At 46.7% G+C, this 22,903-nt stretch overlaps 1 protein-coding gene across 6 annotated transcripts in view; it reads right to left on the bottom strand.

The window, feature by feature from the left end:
• TSPAN14 (tetraspanin 14) overlaps window positions 1-22,903 on the bottom strand; it is a 54,681-nt gene that overhangs the window by 17,744 nt on the left and 14,034 nt on the right. For 3 of the 6 annotated variants that reach the window (XM_032607397.1, XM_032607402.1, XM_032607400.1), the window contains exon 2: window positions 10,216-10,313. In XM_032607397.1, the coding sequence (XP_032463288.1) occupies window positions 10,216-10,296 (81 nt within the window). In that variant the 5' untranslated portion in view covers window positions 10,297-10,313. Of the gene's footprint in view, window positions 1-10,215; window positions 10,314-10,410; window positions 10,561-10,601; window positions 10,624-21,225; window positions 21,346-22,903 lie in introns of those variants that run through there. The other 3 variants (XM_032607399.1, XM_032607403.1, XM_032607398.1) reach the window with 3 other exon arrangements.

Below are 22,903 nucleotides of genomic sequence, written 5' to 3'. Positions count from 1 at the left end.
CACACACCAGCTCTTCCTCCTGCCGGAAGGGTGGTTCTGAAAACCAGAAGAAGCACATGTGCCCTTCCCGCAGAGCCAGTGAACTCCTGCGAAGGGCCCGGGCCCGAGGAGGAGGTGGGGAGGACTACCCACAGGGCTCTGGGGCAGCTTCCACATAATCTCCATGCTCCCTGATAACAGGGAGCTCACGCCCACCACACCCTGCCCAGGAATCTGACTGTATCAGCCTTTGAAAGAAAGGAAGGCAGGGAGGCAGAGTTCTCCAAGGGAGGTTACAGGCAGCGCCCCAGGCAATGGAGAGAAGGAACCCCCACCCCAGCCTCACCCCACCCCAACCCCTGCCATCGCTGGCACATTTCAGTGATTAACAGTGAGTAGAGAACAAGATACTAAGCTAGGGGTTGACAGTTCTGTAAGCCAGATAGTGTTTTCAGCTTTAAAGGCCTGCCAGAAGGTCTCTGTTTCAACTACTCCACTCTGCTGTTATAGCAGGAAAGCAGCCACAGATAATACGTAAACGAATGGACAGGAGTGTGTTCCAGTAAAGTTGTACATGCAAAAACAGGCAGACAGCCAGGTTTGGCCTGCGAGCCGTAGTCTGCCAAGTCCTGCACTAAACTATCACACTGAAACCATCTGGACCTAGACAGGATTTCCTTCAGCTCAGCCACACGAACCCCAGGACATCCCTATAATTCGGGTCCCCAACCCTGGTAGGTTTTTATATTACTTCAACAGGTCTTAATAGCCTAAAACTGCAAATAACTCAAATGATATATTCCCACAATCGGATATTCCACAACAATGAGAATCAACGATCTACAATTACGTACCACAGCATGAATGAATCTCACATACAAGATTTAACAAAAGATGTCAGACTCAAAAGATGTCCCTCCTAAATTCATATCTTGAAGCCCTAACCTCCAGTGTGATGGTATTTGGAGGCGGGGAGGTAAGTAGGGTTACATGAGGTCATGAGGGTAGAGCCTCCATGATTAGAGGAAGAAAGACCAGAGCTTGGGTTCTCTCTCTCTGCCACATGAGAAAACAGCAGGAAGGCAGCCATGTACAGGCCAGGAAGAGAGCCCACACCAGAACCTGACCATGCTGGCAAACTGATTTCAAACTTCCAGCCTCCAGAAAGGGGAGAAAATAAATTTCTCTTGTTTAAACCAAAGAGCCTGTGATGTGTTGTTATGGCAGCCCAAGCTGACCAAGACAGGAAGAATACTTGGGCAGAAAAATTAGATCTAGCATCCAATCAAAAGTTACTAGATAGGCAAGAGGGAAAATAAAAACATGACCTATAACAAGGAAAGAAATTCAGTAACTATAAGACACAGAAATGAGATAGAAGATGGAACCAGCAAAGACTTTAAAACAGATATTGTAAATATGCTCAAACATTTAAAGGAAAATAAACATGATGAAGAGACAAATAGAAAATATAAAAAAGATCCAAATAGAACTATTAGAAATAGAAAATACAACATTAGAAATGAAGAATCACTAAATGGGTTTAATCGCCAATCAGGCACTATAGAAGATGAGTGAACTTAAAGAAAAAGCAATAGGAACCTTCTAAACTAAATGGTAGAAGGGGGTTAAAAAAACAACAACTGAGCAGCACCTCAGTGACCTGTGGGACAACAAGGAGTCCAAGGGAGGGAGGGTGTACGTTTGAAGAAATAATGATGGGAGTAATCACATATTTGATGAAAAATACAGACCCACAAATCCATAAAACGCAATGAACTTCAAACAGAGCACAGAGAAAACACACCAGCACATATCATGATAAAATTGCTGAAATCCAGTGACAAAGAGAAAATCCTGAAGTAAGCCAGAGAGGGAAAGAAAAGACACATTATATAAACAGTATGCATATATAAGACATTTAACCAAATGAAATGAAAACATATCAAAATGTGTAGGATGCAGAAAACGCAGAGCATCGAATATAGGCATACCTTGGATGTACTTGGGTTTGGTTCCAGACCACCGCAATAAAGCAAGTCACACTCATTGTTTGGCTTCCCAGTGCGTAGGAAGATTATGCTTACGCTATACTGCAGTCTATCAAGTGTGCAACAGCATTATGTCTAAGAAAACAATGTACATACCTTAATTTAAAAATACTTTACTGCTAACAAATGCTGACCATCATCTGAGCCTTCAGTGAGTGACAGATCTTTTTACAACAGCAACATCAAAGGTCACTAATCACAGATCACCATAACAAATACAATAATAATGAAAAAGTTTCAAACAGTCTAAGGATTGCCAAAATGTGACAGAGACACAAAGTGAGCCAATGCTGCTGGAAAAATGGTGTCAATAGACTTGCTCAATGCAGGCTTACCACAAACCTTCAATTTGCTAAAAATGCAGTATCTGAGAAGCACAATAAAATGAGGTATGCCTGTACTTATACTATAGGAAAGAAGAAAGATCTAAAATCAATGACCTAATCTTCTGCCTTAAGACGCCAGACAAAGACTGGAGGTGGATGGCGGTGATGGTTGCACAATACTGAAGGCACTTAATGCCACTGAACTGGGCACTTAAAAATGGTTATAATTCTAAGCTTTGTTATGTATGTTTTACCACAATTTTTAAATATAAAAATATGGTTTTTGAAAAACTTTTAAAGAAATTAATAAAATAAAAGCAGAAAAACAACAGAGAAACATCACCTAAACTAAAGGAAGTCAGATCAGAGAGTGAAATCTAATTTATATAAGTGACAGGAGGCAAATCAGTGGTTGCCAGAGGAAGGGTGGGGAGGGAGTGACTACAGAAGGGCATGAGGACAGTTTCTAGAGGGATGGAAACGTTTCACATCTTCATCGTGGCGATCATGATGAGAGGGGAGGAAGGATCCAGCTGCCAGTTCAGCGCACTGAACACTTGAAATGGGTACAGGTTCATCCTTCCTTCCTTCCTCCTTCTTTCTTTCCTTCCTTCCTTCCTCCCTCCCTCCCTCCCTTCCTTCTTTCTATGTATGTATGTATCAGTATGTATATTAGAAGTGGATTTATTTATAGAGATACATATTCCATAGTCAGAATGCCGTCCGTCTCAAAAGGCGAGAATGGCCTTGGGAGAAATAACACTCCACAGACAGAGTGTGGGCCATCTCAGAAGGCGAGAGGCCTATTCTATTTAATCTACACTTCAATAGAAGTGATTTTTTTTTTTTAATTTATTTGGCTGCGTCGGGTCTTACTTGTGTCACGTGGGGTCTTTTCGTTGCAGCGCGCGGGCTTCTCCCTAGTTGTGGTGTGCCAGCTCCAGAGTGCACGGGCTCAGTAGTGGCGGTACGTGGGCTTAGCTGCCCTACGGCATGTGGGATCTTAGTTCCCTGACCAGGGATTGAACCCCCGTTCCCTGCACTGGATGGCGGATTCTTAACCACGGGACCACCAGGAAAGTCCCTAGAAGCGATTTTTTTTAAAGCATTTCTAGGAAAAAAAAAAAAAAAGGTACAAACAAGATGGGAATAGGGTACTCCCCCATAGATGACAAATCACCCCAGCAGACTGGGCCATGCTGACTATTTACTGGCCAAGGAAGCAGAGTTATACACATCACCAGTTACTTAGACCTGACGCCACCCTGTGAGTGTGTAATAATCATATGTCCTGGGGAATAATCACAGGGCACCATACTGCCCATCCTCGCAAATCCCTCCTGGTGGTCCCAGCCGCAGATGCGCCTGAGCCAGTGAGATCAGGAGCTGAGGCCCTAAACGGATCAGCAACTCCTAGCTCTAGCAGAGTCTCTAATTAAGCAATCCTCGCCCTCTGTCTTGGCAAGACAAAATGTGGAAAAATACACAAACACACACCCCTATGAGCCAAAAGATAAGGCGGTCTATTTCCTATGAATTGGGGCAGCCCTTCTGGAGAATATGACTATATAAATGTCAGGCTGGTCAAAACGATGGACACACCTTCTGACCCATTTACTCTCACTCCTGGGAATCTATCCCAGCAAATAATTTCTCCCCTTTCCCCAAAGGGAAGAATCTGTGTTACAAAAGCTAATCACTGCTCCTTATCTAGGATAGTAGAAAAATTGGAAACAACCTAAATGTCCAATATAGGAATTTCCAAAAATACAATCAGGAAGACTGTGCGGCAACCTGGAATGTTCTACACTAGGTGATGCTGATACGAAAACGCACACTTCAAGATCACGTGGATACTCTCACCAAGATGTGAAACTATGTGTGACTGCAGACAGGAAAATGGAGCCTGAAGGAGGGAACACAGTCAAGTTGGGATGCCTTGTGTAGTCTTCTAGAATTTCCATGCAGTTACAAAAGTTTAGTAAATAAAACTGGAAGGGAAGAAAGGTACCACCTCTCAGCAGTGGAAGTGAAATAGTCTACACATGTTATTAAAACACTAGACTTTCCCTTTCTGACTGCATTGAATTACCAAGAAATGGAAGCAGAGAAACCATCTGCGCTCAGACCTAGGGATCAGGCCTTGGGGTCTGATATCACATGGAGCTGAACTCTTTCAGCTCAAATAAGGGCGATTCTCTAATGGTTAGAATGATCCAGAGTCAACAGCCCATTGTGGGGCCAGACAAAGAGAGTTAAGACCATCCACCCACAAAAATGCCACAAACGGGAGCAAGGGCAGGCAGCTACCGTTAGGTCCTTCCGCATCAGACTGGCTTTGCCTCTCTTGGGAAGGGTTAGGGTTAGGGACTGTCCTGGTTTGCCTGGGGCAGTCCTGGGGCACGTCTGTTGTTCCGGCAAACTTCTTAATAACCTCTCTTTCATTCTTAAAAGTTTCCCAACTTGGAGCACAAATTACATGCTCACCCTACTCGTGGGAGGCATCTGTTACTTCGAAGGAAGGGGCCTCAAGCCATGCTGGTCACAGAGCCCAAATGTTCCTCACCCAGAAACAGGCTGCACATTAGGGTCAGAAATGAATTCCCGCATTTTACAAGCAGGGAAGCTGTGGCTCAGACCTGCCCTTGTCACTGAGAAGGTCCACAGCAGAGGGGGCGGGCTCTCTGTCGTCTGTGCCTACAAGCAGTCTCCGTTTTTCACTTTTAATACACCTCTGAAATAAATCCAGGCAAGGGCTTTATCAGAATCTTTGCAGATTAAACTCAGTGTCTGTGGTGGGAGCTGCAGGCATCATCGGAATCATCCCTCGAGAGGATTCATTCAGCAAAACCAGGGAAGTTCAAATTCTCTGTGGAATCAGGTGGGGTGAGAATGAACAAAGACAAAGGCTGTAAGCCCCTCCCAGCTTCCTTTCCTCTGCAAGTCAAAGTGAGATTTTTTAAAGAATTTTAATCATAGTAAAGTACACATAATATAAAACTTACCATCTTAACCATTTTTAAGTGTACGGCTCAGTGGCATTAAGTACATTCACAGTATTGTGAAACCATCACCACCGTCCACAGAACTCTTTCCATCTTGCAGAACTGACACTCTGTCCCCATTAAACAGTAACTTCCCATTTTCCCCTCCCCCCAGCCCCTAGTACCCACCATTCTACTTTGGGTCTCTGAAGCAGACTACTCTACGTACCTCATATAAGTGGAATCATAGAGTATTTGTCCTTTTGTGTTTGGTTTATTTCATTCAGCATAATGTCCTCAAGATTCACCCATGTTGTAGTATGCATAGGAGTTTCCTTCATTTTTAAGGCTGAATAATATTCCATGGCCTGTATAGACCACTTCTTGTTTATCCATTCATCCTTCGGTAGACACAGGGGTTGCGTCTAGCTCTCAGCTATCATGAATAACGCTGCTACGAACAAGGGTGCACAAATATCTCTTCAAGATCCTGCTTTCAATTCTTCTAGGTATATGCCCAGAGGAGAACTGCTGCATCATATGGTAATTCTCTTTCTTACTTTTTGAGGAACCGCCATGCTTTTTTTCATAGCATCTGCACCATTACACGTTCTCACCAACAATGCACAAGGATTCCAGTTTCTCTACTTCCTCACCAACATTTGTTATTTTTCTGGTTTTTAATAATACCCATTCTAATGGGTGAGAGTGATATCTCATTGTGGTTTTGAGTTGCATTTTCCTCTGTCAAAGTGAGACTTTGCCCTAGAAACAGGTCTAACACATCCAAGGAATGATTGTAATTTAAAAAAACCAGGCTTCCCTGGTAGTGCAGTGGTTAAGAATCCACCTGCCAATGCAGGGGACATGGGTTTGAGCCCTGGTCCGGGAAGATCCCACATGCCACAGAGCAACTAAAGCCCGTGTGCCACAACTACTGAACCTGCGCTCTAGAGCCCACGAGCCACAAATACTGAAGCCCGTGCACCTAGAGCCCGTGCTCCACAATAAGAGAAGCCACCACAATGAGAAGCTCGCGCACCACAACGAAGAGTAGCCCCTGCTCGTGGCAAGTAGAGAAAGTCCAGCGCAGCAATGAAGACCCAACGCAGCCAAAAATAAATAAAGAAATAAATTTATAAAAAGAAAGAGAGAAGCCACCGCAATGAGAAGCCTGCACACAGCAACAAAGAGTAGCCCCCGCTCACCGCAACAAAGAGTAGCCCCCGCTCGCCACAACTAGAGAAAGCCCGCGCACAGCAACGAAGAGCTAACACAGCCAAAAATAAATAAAATAAAATAAATTTTAAAAAAAAAATAATAATATTAAAAAACCGAGAAAGGGTAAAAAGTGCTAGTGTCCTCAAAATGCTGTGGTGGCAGCATTTTCCTGACATCCCTGTGATAAGATCCCCATGAAGCCCAGCTCCATGTACACCCAGTAAAACATGCAGTTCAGAACACACACAAACATGGCGGGCATCCACATCTCTCGCCTCAAGCAAGTATTAATGGTCCCTTGGAAAAATCTCGGCCTTGAAGTTGGAAGGAGACAGCTTAAAAAGAAAAAACACAAAAAACGGTTAGAGTGCTACAGGTGTTTGCTATAAAGAACGTTACTGTGAAAATAATTCTGGATGGGGCAAACTTAAATAAAACCTCTGCTTGTTCCAGCACCTAGAATTGGTCAAAGAATTCAACAGGTTGCTTCTGCATATTCAAACCTGCCTAAGGAGCCCAAGTCCACCATCAAGGCTGTCACCCTTCTGCTCAGCTTACTCACTGTTAATTCATCGAAACCAAACAAAAACTCTCTGCAAAATGATCCATCTGTGCTTTGCTTCAAAATAATCCAAGGTGGGGGAAGATATAAATTAAACATGATAGGCTGAGTTGGTAACTTCTGAAGCTAGCTGATGGGAACATGGCAGCCGGGGTGGGGGGTTCATTATATTCCTCTATTTTTGTATTTTCTCCATTTAAAGAAGAAAACTTCTCTGAGGAGGTTGAGGGCTTGGCACATCATCTTATTCATTTTCAACAACCTTGTGAGGCAGGCAGCAGGCAGGTGACAGCAGTATTTCACAAAGAAATCAGCTCAGGTTGAGAGTCCAGACTTGGCACCCAGGAACCCCCGCTGCACCATGCACTTCCCTAAGGGCTCTGCGCCCCAATTCCCAAGCCTCATTCCACATTCCCAGCTCCTGTGCAGATGAAGACAGCAAATCTCCGCCTAGAACCCAGCAGGGAGGGGACGGGCAGCCTCCCCCTCTCATTTTCCCAACAGAGCTCTCATGCCTCGTTTTCCTGACTGTTCCTGTTTGTCCTGTGCTGTTCTGCCCCAGGGCACACTAACTGAAAAATGATTAACTCTCGACCACAGACACTGCCAATTCTGCAAAACTCCGATAACGCTGTAGCCCCCTTCAATCACCAAGCAGACTTGCTACAATTCTGGATTCATGAACTCTGCTATGTGAATTTGGTGCTGCAAATGTATTATATTGGGCAAGTTAGTTAAGTTTCCCAAGAGCAGAGAATCTATCCTGAAGAGGCTCTGAAGAAACAGAGATTACCAGGGCCCTGGGCCACAGCAGCAGCAGGAGAGTTTCACCCCAGATGCAAAAATCAGGATGAGAGTCAGAGGTCGGGATGTAAGGCCAAGCAAGCACAGCGGGCCACTGGGCAAGGGGTACAACAGGCAGGTGGACAAAGTGTCTAAAGTGTCAAACCACCTGCCTAAGCCAGGTGGCCCTCAACTGTGCACCTGGCTGGGGGCTGGGGACTCCAGGTGAGGCTGGAAGGCTCTCCTCCAGATAGGGAGCAATGCAGGTCTGAGAAGCCACACATCTTAGGGAAGGGGCAACCACAGTCCTCCCATCAGGAGGGGCCCACAGGAACCACCTCAAATGTCCAGCACTGCCCTACCTCAGGGGCAATAATGAGGCTGCTGGTGAAAGGTTGTCTGGGCACCAGAAAAGTCCTGCGGTGAATGGCCAAGCCACTGAATCCCACCCTACTTCTCCAGGACAGAAAACCCCCCAAACTTTGAGATAAATCATCAGGGGGTGATGCTGGAAAAACAAGGGTGAAAGGCTGAGAGATCCTGGTAAGTCGGCCTCGATGTCAAAAGTTCCAGTCCAAATAGGAAATGTCAAAATCCTCAGTAGAGGTAAATGTGGCATCATGACCACTTATCCTGTCCCTCCTTCTCCATCAGGCCCCACCCAGACACTAGCCGCAGACTCGACGCTTGTAGTAAATGAGGTTCTAAAACCCTCTGTGCACGGTCATGTCACCGTGCTCTCCTGCACAGAATCAATGTCTGCCTCCCCCTGGACCAATGCCACTGACATGCTCTGATATCTCCCTTAACCCCTTGACCAGTTCCAGCCGGTACCCAATTGCTCCTCTTTAAGGCAAGAGTCCTTGAAAGAACTGTCATGAGTCACTGGTCTCCACTTTCTCATGTCCCATGGGCTCCTGGACCAACTCCAGGTGGGTTTCCATCCCCAGCAGTTCTGGTCAAGGTCATACCCTCCACCTTGTCAAAGCCAATGTCAATTTTCTGTCCTCATCCTACTCCTCTCTACATGAAGGGCTTCCTCTCAAGGCTTCCACGACACAAAATCTCCTGGTCTTCCTTTTACCTCAGGCCACTCACTCACTCACAGCCAACTTTGGAGAGGACTTTCCTCCTCAACCCCACCTCTTAGCATCCCCACCTCAATATTCAGACCCCTCCTCTCCTCAGTCAATACACTCTCCTTCAACGATCTGGTCACCCCTTCCTCTGATGGTGGCCAAGACTTTCATCTCCAGGATGGCCACTGGTACGGGACACTGACATGTCCATGTGGCTGGCTAAGAGACCATTCAAACCCTTCTGCCCCAAATGCCCACCTCAGAACATGGGACCACCATCCATGCCTTCACTCTGCAGAATCACTCCAAAATCAGATGATACCATCCAACTTATAACCTACCAAGAGTTACTGACAGAAGTAGAATTCCAGCTACTTACTGGGAACCATACAGTCCTGCATGACCTGGCTTCTTCATGCCCATGTCCTCACCTGTGTCCCCTGTGCCCTGTACTCACTCAGCTCCAGCCACATGCCCTTCTTTTGGCTTATTGCACATGCCAAGTTCATTCCTGCCTCAGGACCTCTGCACATGCTGCTCTCCCTACTGGAGCTTTCTTCCCAAGACCCCATATAGCTGTGTCTTCACTAGTACTCAGGTCTCAGCCTACAAGCCACCTCTCCTTAGAATGTGCTTCCCAACCACCCTGGCCAAGCGGCTTCACCCTCCCTGCTCTGAGGCTCAGTAGGCTAATACCCCTTCTGACTGAACACCAGCACCACAAGGACAGGGTTTTACTCCCCTTGTCCACCCTTACCTCCCAGAGCCCAGGATAAGGCCTGGCCCACAGTCCAATGTGCACAAAGGACCCGGCAGCTGATGTCTCATTGGGGCATTCCTGGGGTGTGGATGAAGGGAAACTGACACGCATCTGGGTCAGAGCCCCATCTTCCTAAACCCCCCACGGCTGGGGTAGGGTCCCTTAACCTAGTCTTCAATCACCTTGGCCTTCCCCATCACAGCACCTGACGGTCTACTTTATAATTTATTGGGTTGGCCAAAAAGTTTGTTCTGGTTTTTCCGTTTTGAATGGAACTGGATTTTCCAGTTTTTTGAACAAACTTTTTGGTCAACCCAATACTTGTCACTGGTTTCATGAGGGCAGGACCCTGACTGTCAGCCACCTCACCCAGAGCCTCACGGGGCTCTGGCAAATCAAAAGAACATGAAGAAGCATGATTTACTAATTAAGGACTACGCCAGGGAACATGGCTGCTCTCATCCACTCACCCAGAAGACGATGTTGTAGCTGAAAAGGAGGTACTTGTACCAGCAGCTGACCTCGGCGTTGGAGTATCTATAATAGTGCATCTTCTGAGAAGCAGGATCTGTGGAGAGAGGAGGAGTGATGAGACAGCTGGTTCAGTTTGGAAACATCTCCCCAAAACCTGCTCCCCAAGGAAAGAGCAAAGGCAAGATACAGACTCAGGCTCCAGAAATCCCCAAATTGTCCCCTGTGCTCTTTTACTAGTGCAGACGTGGGTTTACTATCAATGGCAGCTACAGGTTAGACAAAAATCAGGTGAAGTCAACTTTCCATAAACAGCCAAAAGAATAAGAGGAGAATTTTTGAAAGAATGGAGAATGGTGAATTGTAAAAAGTGTGTTCTAAATACCAGGACTTCTGCTGGGAACCTTCCCAAACATTATCTCATCACCTCTCCATTGGGTTGATTTCCCCACTTCCTGATGGGGAAACAGGAGTTCAGAAAGGTCATGTGACTTGCCCAACAGCAAGACAAAAACAACAGGGCCCAGGATCTAAACCAAGGTGGGGGGGGAGGGGTTGGGGGTTCCCCACAGTCCACATTCTGTCCACCCATGGCTACCTGGGGCAGAGCAGCCAGGAGTCGAGGGAACCAAAGGAAGAAATGAGGGCTTGACCACTGAGAGCCGCGCTTAGGAAGAAGAGATGAAAGGGCAGGTCTGGACGTGACCTAACAGTGACCAGTCAGGAAAAGCCATATTTGTTCATCTAACATTTTCTGAGACAACCTCCCAAGCTCACCCTCAAAGGGTAAGGAAGGCAGAGCACCCTGGCCCGGGCAGGGAGATCCTGTGAGCCCACAGCAGCCAGCCCTCACCCCATTGCCCCTTCCTCTGCCTAACCTCCCACCTACCAGGACCACTGTTTTGGCCTCCTGGGGCTGCAGTAAGCTTGGATTATAGAACAACTGACTGCACAGGGTGAAGGAGGGGCCACTCTTTTTTATCTGTGTCCATCCGCCAAAGCCTGCACAAACGAGGGTGCCCTCAAAGGGGAATGAATTCCGAGGGCCTGGCCCACATTTACTATGTTCCTTTTTGAACCCCAATGGCAACCTAGGTGAACCCTTAACTCCTCCATTATCCCCTGCTGTCAAACAGTGGCTGAATGGTGGGGAAGGAGGCAGGTGCCTGCCTCAAGCTGACCCCCAGGGTGGGATCTAAGGCTCACGGGGAATGCTCCCCCCCACCCCCTATTCGTCCCACTCCCCAGGGTGAGGAGAGGAACAAGATGTAACCCAGAGCCTAAGGCAAAAACAAACAAGGCTACTCTGGCAGTGGGGAGACAAACCACCCGCAACTGCCAACAAGAGACCAGCTTCTGTGCCTTGCTGTGGAGCAGCCACGGCAAAATCCCTTCCTGTAAGGTGGCCTCGGTGGCCTGGCCACTGGTCTGTAACGTTCTGAGGAAGTGTTGCCAAGCAGGGACATGAAAACCACATCCTTCTGGAAACGGGTGCTCTGACTGCTCCACCATCCTTCCCACAGAGCAGAACCAACAGGCAGAGCCTGGACACCACCATCCACTGGCTCCCCTCCCTCCAGGAGCAATGGGAGCGTGGTCAAGGCCCAGCTGGGAGTGCAGGCCTGCCTGGCCTCAAACCCAGCCAGGGAGGGGCAGTGACCCAGCAGCCCCATGCCCACTTCCCCATCCCACCAGCAGAGCAGCAATTCTACAAAACTGTCCTCCAAGAATGCGTGTGAACACAACCCCAGGTAATGAGGGACAATACTGGACACAAGGACACACAGGAGGCCTGAACACAGCCTGGGCCACACAGGGTGGCTGCAGGGAGAGGAAAAGGAGCTCTCAGGCAGAGATTCCTTCCTTCAGCAACATGACCTGACCTGGGCAAGCGTCTGCCTCTCAGGGCCTCAGCATCCTCAACTAAAATGGGGCCTTAACGACTGATTCCTAATGTCACAAGAGATCAGCCGGCAGCATCAAAATGACTTACTCTAAACACAGATTTCTGGAGATTCTGATAAGCAGGTCTGGGCTGGGGCCAAGAATCTCCAGTTTTGACAAATTCCCCAGGTGATTCCTGCCATGCCTAATGGACGAGGTATCAGCTTGGGCGCAGAAGGCTGTAGTCCCTCTGAGGATCTTGCAAAGGTGGAAGGACCTTGTCAGCTGTATTTGCAGCACAGAGACTGGGAGTGCAGTAGTGATGGCTCCTGGTAAGCAATTAACTAAAAGTAACCAAAATTCACCCACTTGTGTTTTGCAGATTACAAAACCCCAAAGCACTGGTTTGTCTTCCTAGCTGCAGATGAGTGAATTAATCCACACAGGAAAAATTTTTTTAATCTAAAACTCAAGTAAGTTTAAGACAGAGAACAGCCAGCTTGGCTGGAAATGACCTATGAGGCAGAAAAATGTTTAAGTGGTAGAAACCCCGTTCTTTGTATGGACAAGACAATCCTGCTCCTTGGAAGGCCAAATGCACCTCCCCATCTGTGCATCCTAAAGAAGCCAGAAAGTGGATGGCCGTGCCCTCCATGGAACTGGGCCCCAGAGACTGGGGAGGGCTGCTCAGGCATGGTACCCGAATGCTCAGGAATCCAAGAGGGCGCTCCTTGGACATCATTTAACCTAAGCATAGTAAAGAACTCTCCCCAGAGCTCTGAAGCAGTAAACAAAGCCAGGTTCCCTTCTTTCTCCTTGGTCTTGGCTCCACAAAGACGCCAGCTAATTAGCACTGGCCTGTATGCTTTCCACAGCACTGCAGACCTCATCCCTACCGGCTTGCCCAGGGCCTCTGAAAAACGATGACCCTGAGGTGACACAGGGACTCTCCATGTGGAGATCCCTGGTCTCCTTCAGCTCCAGCCAGGTAAGCAGGGAGAACATGGAAAGGCCACAGGGATCTCCTTGGCACACAGGCTGCAGGGAGCCTGTGCTCTGGAATGTGGATTCTCTGCAGCAGGCTGCTTTTCTCACCATCTGCTCCCCTCTCCTCCACTGGGCTCCCAGGGTCTCACTCCAACAAAGACTCTCAACCAGGAAATAACTCTGCTTTCACAGATGTCAGGGTCCGAACCCACACCCGGAGAATCTCAACAACCATGACGTAAACCCCAAGCCCTCACTCCCTGGTAACTTAAAACACTCGAAACTATACCAGCCAGGTCCATGCCAGGGAATGATCAGAAAGAAACACCCTAATCATCCATCAGATGATGTGTCACACTCAGATATGTCCCCTTACATGCCTGCCACCCCCCTCCCCCGCCAGAGCACTCACATGAGGACTGTGCCATTTGTGTTGGACCAAAATAACCTTATGAGGTCTTGGAGCAGGGTGTCTCAATGACACTTATTTCCCCATTCCAACCCACAGAAGAGGAAACTGTTGACAGGAAACCGTTTAGTCTTTCTTCACCCACTTGTTTATTCCTCCTCCCCATGGGAAGAGAAGGCACTCAACGAACCAGGAGGAGAGTGACCCCAGCCCATACTGCACCTAAGGAGCAGGGAGGAAAGGCTGCCTCTCACTCCTGACCTGCTCGCTCTGTTCTGGGACCAGGAGGTGGAGAAGCAGGTCCTGAACTTCAGCCAGAAGATCCAGGTCTCCACACAGGCAAGTCCCAGAATTTAAATGGAAGCAGGTAACAGTTAGACCTGTTTGGACCCTAGCCTAAGCCACATCCTCCAACGCAGGGCCTTGGGTTTGGGGGGGAATGAAGCCAATGAGCATCTGAGGTCTGGCTTGGCAGCTTCAGAACCTCAGTGAAGGAGAAAACACTGTTGAGTGCCCCGCAGCCACCAGCCTGAAGTGTTACCCGAAATTTACCAAGGACCAAAGAACAGAAGGCGATGAGGACAGCGGCGCTGAAACCAAAACCAGATCTGACCCAAAAGTTAGCCAAAGTGACTCCAGAGTGACTGTGGTCCCTGACTTCTCACCTTCTTTGGTAACCCTAGTCATGTCAGAGGAAGGCAGAACTCAGCTCTCTACCAGCTAACCAATTAACACCAAGACCATTTACCCTAAAATACATACACAGACTAAGAACTTTGCCTCCTAACAGAAGATGAATAAACTTTTCACAAATACTAATTACCACCACAATTGAGAAGAATCTCCAAAAGCTATTTTGTGTTTTTTGCATAGAAAACAATTATCAGAAAAATTTAATTCCAAGTCCACAAACTGTCTCAACTCCAAAAGTTACCAAAACAGAATAAAGCATTTATGTGGCAAATAGGAGGCATGTGTTTGTCAAAACATCAACTTCTTAAAACAAGGGGGAAAGTCAGAATTATTTTAAGTGTTGAGATAGCTCGTTTGCGATCAGAGAGGAACTGAATAACACACTAAAACCAATCTAAATATTAAAGGCTACATGTACACACACACGCACGCACACACACACGCACCAATCTCCTTCACTTTTGAGCCAACAGGAAAACACAATCAAAAGTACAAAAATATCAATATAAAACAGGTAAGTTTTAAAATTCCCATACAATTAAGTAACATTAAAATTAAAAAGGAAACACAAATGATAAGTTACCTGCAGCTGCAGCTATTATGACAAAGGGTAAATACTATCTGCAACATATAAAAATTCATACTTTAGTCGATTTACAAAGTTGTGTTAGTTTCTGCTGTACAGCAAGGTAATTTTCCATTATGGTTTATTGCAGGATATTGAATATAGTTCCCTGTGCTATACAGTAGGACCTTGTTGTTTGTCTATTTTATATGTACTAGTTTGTATCTGCTAATCCCGAACTCCTAATTTATCCGTCCCCCACCCCCTTTCCCCTTTGGTGAACATGAGTTTGTTTTCTATGTCAAAAAAAAAGAAAACAAAAAATTCATACTTAACAAAAGATCCTAGTTTTAGACAAATAGACAAAGGATACGGGCGTTATACTGAAATGGAAGGACAATACAATTCATCAATGGAAAAATATTCATAGTCACTGGAAATGAAACTTAAAGACAACCCGCAGCTAGTGTTTTACACTTTTTAGTTTAACAAAATCACCACCACTATTGCTGGCAAGCCACGGTGAGGCTAGTGCATGCATACCTTGCTGGCATGGGAGTAAACTGTTACTAACTCTTTGGTAAGCAATACAGTTACAGACATTCAAATTCAAATAAAAAAAAGTCAGACCCTTAATCCAGTAAACTCATGACTCAGAATTTGCCTCAAGGAAAGAAACCAAAAGAAGAAAAACAATATGAGTTAAGTATGAAATCTAAACATGCTGGTTTGCAATTATGAAACAATTTGTAAGCATGTGGTCAAAGGTCAAAGTGGAAACTAAAAGCGTGAAAATGGTTTCATGGGTTGGTAGACATACAAGTGATTTTCTAAAAAGGTTTTCATCATCGCACTTACCATTACCATCTTTGTATTAAAAATATAAACTGAGGGTCTTCCCTGGTGGTGCAGTGGTTAAGAATTCGCCTGCCAATGCAGGGGACACGGGTTCGAGCCCTGGTCCGGGAAGATCCCACATGCCGTGGAGCAACTAAGCCCATGCACCACAACTACTGAGCCTGCGTGCCACAACTACTGAGCCTGCACGCCACAACTACTGAAGCCCACGTGCCTAGAGCCTGTGCTCCGCAACAAGAGAAGTCACCGCAATGAGAAGCCTGTGTACCGCAATGATGAGTAGCCCCCACTCGCCGCAACTAGAGAAAGCTGGCACGCAGCAACAAAGACCCAACGCAGCCAAAAATAAATAAATACATAAATACATTTATAAAAATAAAATAAATAAAATTAAAAAAAATAAACAGAGGCCACTGCTGGTGGAGGATGCTAGCCCCCCAAGTGTGATGACCTCTGTAGGCAAAGTAAACAGGGCTCGTCTACTTTGGGATAATATTAACTTGTAAGATTCCTTCCTCTTCCCTCTTCCTCCCACCACTTTATTTAATTTAAAAAGTAGCACACGCTCAACTGTAAAATACTTGGACAATTCAGAAGTGTGCAAAGGGAACTGGCAATGAGAAGTCAATGGCTTTCAAATTTTTTACGGCGGCCCACAGTAAGAAGCACATTTAACAATCAATCCAGAGCACACATAGTTACATGCACCCCTGAGTTTTGTGAAACAGGACTTCCCCCTTATCACAGGCCATGTGTTCTAGATTTGCTGTTGCTTTAATTTTTTTCAAAATTGTCCCTGCACATAATCTATGAATCAGCGACTGTAAAAGCTGTGTTGAGAAAAACAGCAGATCTCAGGTCGCGAGGCCAGGCCTTGCCCTTTCCAGGGACTCCCTCAACTTCTAGCTGGTCTTGACCTTAACTTCCCAAATATCTCTTAGAAATTTCTGTATATGATATGTTTGTCTTACCATGATTACTTTTCCTAGACAACTTTTTGTTCTCTGGAGTTAATAATTCTTATTTTTCTGTTTGTTTAATTTTCTATGAATTTATTAATAGTCAACCCCAAATTCAATGCCAGTTGTCCAAATCTCCCCTCAATAAGTTCACTCACATAAGATGTCCTACTTCTAGTTCTTCTTCCAGAAGAAACCTCTCCTGGAATCCTCTGAGCGGCTTTAATCTGGACTGGGTCCCAGAACTCCCTTTTGCCTCATTTGGAATACAGCCTACGAGAGAGCCAGTCTTTGTTCACCTTCGTGGAGGAAATCTTCAGGGCAAAAGGGAAGTTTTTCAGACCCTGTATGTCTGAAAACATCTTTATTTTACCTTCATTTCTGAATAAAAGTTTGGCTGTGTATAGAATTCTAGGTTGGGAGTCAATTCTACTGAGAATAATGAAGGCATCGCCCTACCTATATTCCAGGGTATTGAGAAGGCTGAAACCACTCAGATTCCTGATCGTTGTATTTAACCTGTTCCTTTCTCTCTGTAAACTTGTAGGATCATCCCTTTCTCCCCAGCACACTGACATTTCAGGGTACTGGTCTATCTTCATCCACTTGGCTCAACATCTGATGAGTCCATACAATATGGAAACCTGTATCTTTCTAGGAAATTTTTTTCTGGATGATTTTCCCACTTGCATTTTTCTCTGTTCTCTCTTTCTGCAGCTCCTATATTAATGGATATGGGAACCGGGGCTGATTCCTTAAATTTCTTACCTCTTGTGCTCTATTATCCATCCCTTCATCTTTCTTGTCTATTTTCTGGAAGACTCTTTCAATTTTATAATAATTCTAATTATTCTAATAATTCTGACATTTTTGCTCTGCTCTTACTCTTTTAAACTTTTAATACTTTTTTGTTTTCTAAATGTTCCTTTTGTATAGTATCCTATTCATATTTCATAGATATAATATTTCTCTTATCTCTCTGAGAAAATGTCTAATTTTTTTCAAAATATTCTCTCTAAGTAGAATATTTATTTCAAGTTTCCTTTTCCCCCCTACTTGTTTTGCTTCCTTTCATGTTAGGTACTTTCTTCAGATATTAGCAATCCTTGGTAATCCTCATGACTAAGAATAGATGCCTAAGAACTGACTAGTAGCACTGAGTTCTTGGGCAGGTGAGTTTCTGTGCAGGGAGATCTGGCTGGGCCATCTGCTAAAGGTGTCATCAGCATCTTTAGTTCTTTCCTCTTAGGCCAGTCAGGTTCCCCAGTGAAGTGTCTTTTAATCTCCTGCCTGAAAGGTAAGGGGCTGGCTGTCAGTGTTCTAGGAGCCAAGTGGGATAAAAGGCTGGGGAATGGAGGTAGTCTTCATATGAACCTCCCAGAACACCTGGAGTCTCCCAGGCCCTTGGTTTTTCCTTCAGCAGAAGGAATCTCCAATGTCCAGCTAAAGGGAAGAAGCAGTCACCAAGCACCACTGAGAAAGGAAAGGGCTCTAACCACATCAACTGCTTTCAAACAATTCTTATATTTAGCCACCTCTGATGCTCCCCCCCCACAAACCCCCCTAATATAATAATATGGTGACACCAACTCCTACATTTCAAACTGAGCCCCTCACCCATCTAATTATTGGTTTGCAATTTTTTTCTTGCTGTTGTTTCCTTTCCCATTCTCCCTGTCCTCGTAGATTGATTGCTTTTTAAAAATTCCCTTTATCTTAACTCTTGTGGGGTTTTAGGATAAAATAAAATTAGGTGTGTCCACTCAATCCACCATTTTTACATGGATCTCTAGGATGACTTCAAAAATTTTTTAATTGCCATCTTTTTACTGAGCAAAGTCAAAAAACAGGAAGTATAATTTATAAGCATATAAAAGAAAGGACAAATGAGATTTTGCAGATGTAATCAAGATAAATAATCAATTTACTTAAAATAGGGAAACTGAGTGGGTCCAGTATAATTACATGAGCCCTTAAAAGCAGAGCTTTCTCCCAGCTGAGGGCAAAGTAGTCAGAGAGATTCCAAGCATGAGAAGGATGCAATGCATTGTTGCTGGAGCTGAGACAGAGGAGCCACATACAAGGACCAGAGAGAGGCTCCAGGAATTGAGGGTAGCCCTGGTTGCCAGCAAGGAAACAGGACCTCAGTTCTACAACAAACAGCAAGGAACTAGGTTCTGCCCCAGAACCTCTTCTGAATGCAGCCTGCCTACCCCTTGATTTGGGCCATGTAAGACCCCTAAGCAAAGAACCCAGCTGAACTATGCTGACCTGGACAACACCATCCACCCATATCCCGAGCTAGAACCCAAGTTATCCTGCTGGCCCCCCCCCTGCCTCATTCTCCAGACTCAGCCATTCACCAAGATTCAACCTTTCTACCTGGCCTTCGAGGCTCCCAGTACTTGTACCTGCCCACAGGCCCATCCCAGGGAAGGGCAGCCATATTCCCAATGGAGCTGGGAACCCTGCTACACCTCCAAACAGCACACCTTAGGCCCTGGACTTTCCAGGTCCTCAGTACCCACTGGGTACTGGCCGTAGGAACAGGGAGGCCCAAGGGGAGAAGTCTAGGAGGAGACAGGTGACTTTCAAGGGAAATGGGTTCCAGTAGGAGAGATGGTCACAAAGGCAGGCCAGAGTAGGCTGCCTCACTGCCCATGGGAATCACACACAGGAAGGACGTCATGCCTCAGCTCTGGGGCACCGCCACCCTGAGAGGGGAAGGAGGGGTCAGGTCCACGGGCTCCCCACTCAGCTCTGACTCACCCTCAGAAGTGTCTAAGTCCTCCCCTAACCCATACCCCTCAGGACCCAACTCCCCATACTCAGAGTCTGCCAGAAACAGTGCAAGGTTGGACATGGTGGCAGCAGCCACTCACAGGGGTCTGGAAGTTTGACTCTTCACTATGGGAAGACACTACAAAGCCAGCCAGGTGTTAGGGTGGGCCACCGTCCCTTATCACAGGGTCACAAGCACAGGCCCTGCCACACAGGTGTGGGAGAAGGGAGGTTCCCAGAGTTCAGAGACCCTCAGGCCCTTGACTGCTAGACCTGGGATAGCCTCCAGGTGGAGGTCCAGGAAAGCCTAGGCCACCAGCTCTGAGCCCCACCAGGCTCTCCAACGGGCCTAGGATTCTAAGTGCTGTATGAATTGGCTTCCTGTATGAAACTCTGTTTTTAGCAAACATGGCATTATGAGCTTCCACCACCAAAAACCCACAACCCCAAACCTGCTGAGTTTGAGGAGCACCAAGGGGCCCCTCACTGATCTGGTGAGGAGACATCTGTCTACCTCAGTGCTGTCACCAGGGAAGAAGCTGAGGGAGCGAGGGATGTAGGTCAGAGGAGGGAAGTGGGGAGGTGAGGGCTCAGCGGGAAAAATGCTGGGCCTGGAATGGAGGTCACCTAATGCAGCGATTTTCAAACTTACTATTTTTATTACTTTTCAAGCTACAAGAGCTTTTGTACAGAGACTCTGACCCAGAAACCCAGCATGGAGGTGGGCATAGCAGGTCTCTTCAAGTGGCTGGTGGAAAGGGCAGGCTCCATGAGCTACACACTTGAAAATGACTGGCCTGGTCCAGCTGATCCCAAATTCCACAGAACAGGAGAATCACTCAAGGAGCTTTTTCCAAACTGCACATAGAGACTAGTTTAATAGGACTGTGACAGACCTGGAAATTCACATTTTTAAGAGCTGTCCTTCACAGCCCTCAGTTTGAAGGGACCCCCACTGGCCCAGTCTGGAACAATGTGAGTGTCAAAATAAACAATAATACTAATACATTTTAACTCATTGAATAAAGTAAGAATCCATGAGTCCATTCTAATATATATAAATGGATAAATAAACAAGTGGAGGAGAAGGGAAAGTTCTTTACAGCAGAATGATAAATGTAAAATTAATGTAATTAAATCATTGCCACTCAGCAACCACAACAGAAATAACTGATAATGGGTTTTCAGTCTGTTCAGGCTGTTATAACAAAACACCAGACTGGACAAAATACCACAGACCAGGCAGCTTCTAAAGCACAGAAGTTTATTCCTGACAGTTCTGGAGGCTGGGAAGCCCAAGATTAAGGCGCCAGCATGGTCAGGCAAGGGTCTCATCCTGGTTCAAAGCTGGCACTTTTTCACCATGTCCTCAGAAGATGGAGCAGCACGGGAGCCCTGTGGTGTCTCTTGTAAGGGCACTAATCGTATTCTTGAGGGCTCCACCACCATGACCTAAGCACCTCCCAAAGGCCCCACATCCTAACATCATCAAACCAGGCACTAGAATTTCAATATGTGAACTGGGGCAGGGGATGACACAAAAACATTCAGTAAACAGGTTCTAAAACCAGTTGATCAAAATTTGATGAGAAAGCAGCATGTTTACCTAGTCTCAAAGTATCTCCCCATAGGACACTTACTAATTACAAAGAACATAATAGTAGCTCAGCAGTGGAGAAACCCAGCAGAAACCCAGCCTTATCCAAGTGACCACCACTGTCATCACTAGTAATGAGGTCCTCAAGCCAACATCCATCCCTCCTGAAAGGGTACACTGAGGACACACCACAAAATGCATAACCCGAGTTTTATCTTGACGAAACATCAAAAAACAAACAAAACAAATGAAGGCAGAGTCTACAAAATAACTCACCTCCAGTAAAATGCAGAATTTGTGGCCATTTTCCTTTAAACAAACAAACAAAAAAACATTTGGGCAACTAACAAGTCTGGGGCCCAAACACGGATCTTGAAGATGATTCACCAGGAAGCTCACTCAACTGCTCAGGCAGCACCAGGGCGGTGCCCGCCCACCCAGGTGAGGCGGGGCCAGGTCACCCACAGCTGCTGCCCCCCAGCCTCTCAAAAGGCTGTGGGGGAGGAGGCCTGGCACCATCCTGGCCTCCCAGCTGCCCTCCCTCTGCTGCTGCAGGTGAAGCTGCCTCCTCACGTGAGGATGGGGAGCCCCGCCGTCACGGTGTACGGCACCTTGTGCCCCGATAATCACAGCAGGCCTGTTTCTGAAAACTTAAGTGCACACAAAACGTCTACACCCAGAAGCCAGGTGCACACAGGACGTGGTGATCTGGACCCAGTCTACAGCAACATCCTCAGCATGGACAAGAACCCATGAGGCCTATGTGCTGTGACCTCCAGACCTCAGGACCCAGAGGCCTGGACCCTCTGTCCACCCTGAGGTTCCCCACGAAGGGCCTAAGCCAAGGCCAAGGCGCGACTGAAGCCAAGGGCACAGCAATCCACCAGTGCCCTAACTCACTCTGCGAGCCCCTGGGGGAAAGGCTTTTGTTGTGGGAGATGAACACCTCAGGACCTGTTTCTACATGTCCCGGCACCTGCTGCGTGCCAGGCACCTAGAATGGGGCTGTGGACACCAAGAACTCGAGTGAGACCCGTGCCCGATCCAGGGGGCTCAGGACACGCTTCCCTCTGCTAAATGCCGTCAGGCAGGGGCAGGAGGGCAGGATGGGGCCCAGGAAGGAAGGAAGGAGGAGGCGGGAAGCTGGTCAGGAAATGTTCCCCACAGCAGTGGGTTTAACAGCTACAACCCAGCATGGTGGCAGCCAACAGTCTCAACAGAGCCCCAGTGTGGCCCCAGCTCTGGGCCAGGCCCTGAGGATGGCACCAAGACCCCACCGGTGTGGCTGCCCTTGCAGGGCTGACACAGTTGCGGTTGGGGCCACTCCTAACAGCCGCAAACATACTGAGTGACAAGTGGGCCTGCTCTCGGAGAGAAGTAAATTCTGCTCCAATAGCTGAGTCCTGGGCAGCTCTTAGGGGGGCTGCTCCGGTGCGAGGATGTGACCTGCCCGTCTAATGTAGGTGGGAAATGTTCTCTTTGCAGGGGTTGCCCTACCCCCACCCTCCTCTGCCCCAACACAAAGAAACTATATAGGAGAACTTAGAATTACACACATTTACTCCTTTTCCTCCATTTCTCCACGCCTGAAAGGCATAAAATACTGTGGCTCTAAGATATTCAAAATCTTTGTATCCAAAATTGCACAGTTCACTACAATATACTGTGTTGTAAGACAACCAACCAACCCACTTCACTCCGAGGTCAGCATTGGGAGCACCCCCTAATCCTGCCCTGGGCAGACAGGGGCTCACCAGGCCAGGGCACAGCCTGGCTCCTGGCCTCCGAGCAAGGCAAACAGCCTGGGGTCAGGCTCACAGAGGGAGGAAAGCAAAAGGTGAAGCCCGCTGGAGAAAAATAAATAAATATAACAAAGTGCATTGAAAATGTAAAAGAGAAGAGGAATAAGAGGGGTGGGGGAGGGAGAAGCAGATTTTTTTTAAAATGCAAATCA

This window comes from Phocoena sinus, chromosome 16 (assembly GCF_008692025.1).
Source record: "Phocoena sinus isolate mPhoSin1 chromosome 16, mPhoSin1.pri, whole genome shotgun sequence".
Classification (NCBI taxonomy): Eukaryota; Metazoa; Chordata; class Mammalia; order Artiodactyla; family Phocoenidae; genus Phocoena; species Phocoena sinus.
The sequence above is the reverse complement of the archived record's forward strand: the minus strand, read 5'-3'. Positions and strand labels throughout refer to the sequence as shown.